Source organism: Macaca thibetana, chromosome 7, assembly GCF_024542745.1.
Source record: "Macaca thibetana thibetana isolate TM-01 chromosome 7, ASM2454274v1, whole genome shotgun sequence".
In the NCBI taxonomy this organism is placed as follows: domain Eukaryota; kingdom Metazoa; phylum Chordata; class Mammalia; order Primates; family Cercopithecidae; genus Macaca; species Macaca thibetana.
This window is the reverse complement of record NC_065584.1, coordinates 5,568,820-5,574,885: the sequence shown is the minus strand read 5'-3', so window position 1 is coordinate 5,574,885 and position 6,066 is coordinate 5,568,820. Positions and strand designations below refer to the sequence as shown.

The 6,066-nt window shown below is 48.1% G+C and overlaps 1 protein-coding gene across 2 annotated transcripts in view; it reads left to right on the top strand.

Annotated features, from left to right (window-relative positions):
• Positions 1–270: 270 nt before the first annotated feature.
• The window catches only part of DYNC1H1 (dynein cytoplasmic 1 heavy chain 1), a 92,675-nt gene continuing 86,879 nt past the window's right edge, over positions 271–6,066 (top strand). For both annotated transcript variants that reach the window (XM_050796665.1, XM_050796666.1), the window contains exon 1: positions 271–1,088. In XM_050796665.1, the coding sequence (XP_050652622.1) occupies positions 833–1,088 (256 nt within the window). In that variant the 5' untranslated portion in view covers positions 271–832. The remainder of the gene's footprint in view (positions 1,089–6,066) is intronic.

The window sequence follows — 6,066 nt, the reverse complement described above, 5'->3', positions numbered from 1 at the left end:
TTGGGGACAATGATTTTTGTCATTAGGAACCAGATCCCATCACAGCTTGGTTTTACCTACAGTGAAGGTGTCATTACTGGCTTAACCTTACACTGCCCTGAAGGCCCCCTCCCCACTTATCCCTTTCCAGCCTGGCAATGGGACCCTCTGAGCACGCCCCTCATCTCCTCCCCCTCTGAAAAGTATCCTCAATCTCCCCGTCTATATCTAATAACACATCTGTCGTGCCTATATTTTGGTACCTGATATGTAGTCATTCATTCATTCAGTGAGAGAACATTCAATGAGAGGTTAAGGGCTTAGAACAACACCGCGCACAGGCTAAGCGCTCATTAAACGTTAGCTCTCGCCAATAACATCACTCATTCACTATAAAGTTTCTCTGGCTGTGTGCTATTCGCTGAGTCCACAGCAGTGAAGAAGACAGACACGGCCCCGGACCAACCTCGCCGAGCCCAGGCACCGAGCCAGGACGTTGAGCCAAGTCCGCATCTCTAGAACTCGCAGTGCGGTGGATGCGGGCCCCGCCCAGCGCGGAGACTACAAGTGCCAGAAAGCTGCGCGGCGGCATCGCCGGGCCCGCCCCCTGCGCATGCGCGACTCCGTGACGCCAAGGCCGCGAGCGAGCGCGAGTGGCTGCGGCGGCTGCGCCGGCGGGGCGGGGCCAGCTGGCAGTGGGTGCCTTTAGGGCGGAGCCGGCTCCGGCTTTCCTTAGTCCGCCGTGGGCTAGCGGATGGTCCTGCTTCCGGCGGCCGTTTCTGTCCCTTGCTCGCTGTCTCGCTGAGTCGCGGCCGTCTTCTCATCGCTCCTGGAGGGTCCCGAGCGCGGCGCCATGTCGGAGCCCGGGGGCGGCGGCGGCGAGGACGGCTCGGCCGGCCTGGAAGTGTCGGCGGTGCAGAATGTGGCGGACGTGTCGGTGCTGCAGAAGCACCTGCGCAAGCTGGTGCCGCTGCTGCTGGAGGACGGCGGCGAGGCGCCGGCCGCGCTGGAGGCGGCGCTGGAGGAGAAGAGCGCCCTGGAGCAGATGCGCAAGTTCCTTTCGGATCCGCAGGTCCACACGGTGCTGGTGGAGCGCTCCACGCTCAAAGGTGCGGGGCCGCGGAGGGCGGGGTCGCCAGGGCCAAGTCTCGCGGAGGGCAGGGCCTGCCAGGTCCTCCGGGGCCGCAGATGTTCCTGGGATGGGAGGATCCCGGCGGCTGCAGATGACCCCGGGATGGGCAGAGCCCGGCGGCCGCAGACGTCCCGCCGGCCGGGTCCCCAGGGCCGCAGACGCCCCGCAGAGGCCGACGCGGCGCCCGGGGCTCGCCCTCGCCACACGCACTGCCAGGCCGGGAGCCCCCAGGGCGCCCCGCTCCTCGTCGCGGGGAGGGGAGAGGAGTCCCCGTCTGCCGTCACCCAAAACAATGGGGTCGCTTTGTCTGCTCGGGCCTCTCAAGATGGCCGAGTTGGGTGGAGACAGCGTCTCCCTGGGCTGAGCGCGGGCGAGGCCGCATCCCTGCCTCCAATGTCACATGAGCTTTTCGGTTTCGATTTGTGTCCAGGCCAAGCGGCCTTCAGGAGGGATGTGTCGGGGACAGATCTGCGGAGCCGGGGGCAGCCGGGGTTCTGGTTCTGGAGGAGGTCGGGTGGGTGTCCCAGCCGTGCCTTGTGGGGACCAAGAGGCCGAGGCCCACAGAGCGACGGTGCCAGCCCCGGGCCTGCGAGCATCACTGTTGTAGGTAGATGCTCTCACAGCATCCTTGCTGAACGAGTGTATCCTGATTTTACACCTGAGGAAACTGAGGCTCAGGTTAAGTGATTTCACCCAAGGTCACCAGCTAATCCTAATCCTAGTCCTGAGACTAGACTCAGTATCTCAGTTCCCTGTCCATTGCTTGTTTTCACTGATCATACCTCGTATTTGTTTAATGCTTCGATGATCCTAATGATAACCCTGTAATATTTGAGTCTAATTTTACAGATTTAAAAAAAAGGTTCAGGTTAGGCTTCTAGCAGGGGGAAGAGGCAAGAGTTAGCATATTCCAACTGTCTCCTCAAATAATGATCGCCCACCAGCAAGATTACATTCATCTAAGTCTGGGGCTTGCCTGCAGGCAGGCTTTCTCATGGTTTCATTACAACCACTTTGTAGCCCATTACAGCCACTTTGGGTGTGGCATGTCCATCTAAGAACCCAAGGATGATGTCCAAGGTTAGCCTCTAGGGATTGGAGATTGTCTAAAAATGTTTGCCAACAAGCTTCTTAAAATTTCAAAAACCTGTGTGGTTCTGTCAGTAAGAGAACCTGTACTGTCTGCCCCATCCTTAACACACACTGTGTTTCTGATAGTTTGTTTCTTTCAAAGGCTATTCTTACTGAGAAGATGCTTCCCTGTAGCCTTGGTTTCCTGCCAGAGATTAGCAGAGTGTAAAAGAATATTTTTTTCTTATATCCACATGGAATGTTCAAGGCAAATAAACCATTTGAGCATATTTAGAGTATTAATGTTGTTGAGGGTGGTTTACTGTGATGTTTGGGGTTATGTATTCCTGAGTGGAAGCCACAAGAGTTTAAAAAAAAAATTAACTCATCTACTTTTTTTTTTTTTCCCCAAAAAACATACATAGTCATTGTAGAAAATGTAATATACAGCTAAAGTAAAAATCACTGGGAATTGTTTGACCCAGATGTGATCACTGTCAGCATTTTTGGTCTATGTCTTTGTGGTCATTTTTCAATGCCTATTCGTTATTTTATTAAAATATATTTTAATCTGCATTTTTAAAGTTAATTGTATTTTGAGTAGCTTGACCATGGCTAATCCTTGATATTTTTATTGCATAGTTTATGTGTTAGAATCAGTGATTTTATTTTATTTTATTTTTTTTACCTTGGGTCACCGTTTCTTTTTATGAAAAAAAAATTTAAGTTTTATACTTTGCTTCTCGAGTGATCACCAGTAATTTGCTTTTTCCAGGCATCTTAAAATTGGATGTTGCTAAAATTATTGGGGCGGGGGACTAGGTTTATGTAGTACACTATCTAGTACAAATTGTCTCTGTGTTTTCTTATGGGTACCTTTTTTTCTTTCAGCAAAACAAATATGCAGGTATCCAAATCTTGGCTCCATAATGACTTGCACTTTTGAAAGTTGACTAAGGAATGAGACTATCTAAAATTGAAATCCTACCTCATTTCTGTATTTATAACAATCCCTGAAGTATTTCTACCAATTCAACCTGTCTGTAGTTTATTTTTCACTTACAAAAACCTAAGGAAAGATTTTAAAGTTAATCTAGTTTTATGATAGATGGTCTCTCTGTCTTATTAGCAGCCTGGCTACACTAGGACACCTTAGCTATAAGTAGAAACCCGGCACTTTTGGTAGGAGGGCTTTCTTCTCGGTGGCTTTTATGAGTTAGCTTTGGCATTTGTACATGTAATCAAATATGTGCATCCAGTAGTTAATTACAGTGAAAAGATAGGCTTGCATTGATATAGAAAACAGAGCTGAATTATTTAAACTGAATAAAGATCATCAACAATGAAGTCATGTAATTTAATGAACAGTAGAAATTACTTTTATTTATTTTATTCCTTCCCCTTTTTTTGTGGAAGGAAGTATCCAAACACTTGTAATTGAATATGGAAACATTTTTATGTGAAACTATATATATATTTTTTTGTTTCTTTGTTTGTTTTAGCTAGCTAGCGATAAACTTTTGTAGTTAAAGTGCAGCATTGAGCTGGGTGCAGTGGCTCACACCTGTAATCCCAGCACTTTGGGAGACCAAGGCAGGAGGATCACTTGAGGCCAGGAGTTCAAGACCAGTCTGGGCAACACAGCAAGACCCCATCTCTACAGAAAATTAAAAAATAAGCCAGGCATGGTGGTACATGCCTGTAGTCCCAGGTACTGGAGAAGATTGCTTGAGCCCAGCAGTTTGACGCTATGGTGAACTAGGATCACACCACATTGCTCCAGCCTGGGTAACAGAGTGAGACCCTATCTCTAAAATAAATCAAGTACAGCATTACTGAAAATATAGAATAAATGTGAACTTAACAACTTATCTTGACACTGAGGAATTGGAGAGTTTGTGGGAAAAAGGGATTGTTAAGTTATAGCTCTCATTTTAAAAAGAGAAACCTTTCTATAGTTCCTGGCCGGTAGGATATTATCTTCCTCATAGTATACTTAACAGTATGGTGACAAAACAGGTGTTCATTACTTAATGAGCCATTTTATGTTAATGATGTTTTTGTAGCATTTTTTACTTCAAGGGCCATTTTTTGGTTGTATATCCCCATTGGTTGGGAATACTTCAGTTTGCAGCTGATGGAACTGACGTTTCCATGACTTGTCTGTGCTCTCCAGCTTGTTCATGATCTGCCTGGAATCGGGTGCCAAGTTGGTTGGTCTGTATGAGTGTGTGTAGTTTGGGTTGTTTGTTTTTGGTGGTGAGAGGGTTTTGTTTGGTTTGAGACAGGGTCTCACTCTGTCACCCAGGCAGGAGTGCAGTGGCGCAATCTTGGCTCATTGCCACCTCGGCCTCCTGGGCTCCCAGTTCATTTTCTCATTTTTTTATGGAGGTGAGGTCTCACCATGTTGCCCAGGCTGGTCTCGAACTTCTGGGCTCAAGTAATACTTTCACCTCTACCTGCCAAAGTGCTGGGATTACAGGTGTGAGCCACCACACCCCTCTTGTTTGTTTATCGCTGCAGTATTTGAGACCTGGAATATTTTTTTTTGAGACAGGATCTCACTGTTGTCCAGGTTGGAGTGCAGTGGCACAATCTCAGCTCACAACATCCTCAACCTTCGGTCTCAAGCGATCCACCCATCTCAGCCTCCCGAGTAGCTGGTATACAGGCACACACCACCATGCTTGGCTCATTTTTTATTTTTTGTAAAGGCAGGGTCTTCCCATGTTGCCCAGGCTGGTCTTGAACTCTTGGACTCAAGTGATCCTGCTACCTCAGCCTCCCAAAGTGCCGGAATTACAGGCGTGCGCCGTGACATCCAGCCTGAGGGTTTAATTCTAAAGGGTGAAGAAATGTAATTTAATCAATGTAATCTCCAACACAACATATCAACATGATTTCATGCGTTTAGAGGAGAAATGTTTTCTGGTTAAGTGGAAAATTGTGCTGATGGCTTCTGCAAGACTTTTCTAAAGCAGCTTTATAGTGAAACATTTTATTTAGAAATCTGGACCTTCTTTCTTCAGTTTACTGTAATCCACATTCACTGGGGAGAACTCGTATTGATCCGTGTGACCTGGTTTGTTCTAGGGCGCTCAGTTCTTCTTTCTGTCCCAAGTAAAATCTGGATTGAGCAGTGCCAGATACAGGCCATACAGTGTTGCTCCAGTACCTGCAGCTCCAGCAGACACAGAGACGGGGAGCAGACTCATGCTTCTTGGCCTGACCGAAGATCTGGCAGTGCATGTTTGCACCAGGAGCCTCCCGTTGAAAAGGAGAGAACAAACCTAGCTACCAGGCTCTGGACTCAGTGGTATCTGCACGTCAGGGAGGCTCTTACTGCCCCATGCCATCACACTGTGGGACACACGGTCTGCAGCAAGATAAATTTGAACGTGCAGTGTAGCATACTAAACGAAATTTATGTACAGCAAAGGGAAAACAGTTATCACTTTTTTTTTTTTTTTTTTTTGAGACGGAGTCTCACTGTGTCTCCCAGGCTGGAGTACAGTGGTGGGATCTCGGCTCACTGCAAGCTCCGCCTCCCGGGTTCACACCATTCTCCTGCCTCAGCCTCCCAAGTAGCTGAGACTACAGGCGCCCGCCACCACGCCCGGCTAGTTTTTTGTATTTTTAGTAGAGACGGGGTTTCACCATGTTAGCCAGGATGGTCTCGATCTCCTGACCTCGTGATCCACCCGCCTCGGCCTCCCAAAGTGCTGGGATTACAGGCTTGAGCCACCGCGCCCGGCCCAGTTATCACTTTTTTTAAAAAAGTAAACATGGATGAAAATTGCGTGTCAGCATTGGAGAATGTCAGATTGGGAGCAACAAGAGAGATTTAGTCCAGCCCTCATCTTTCATGAGTGAGGAAACCAAAA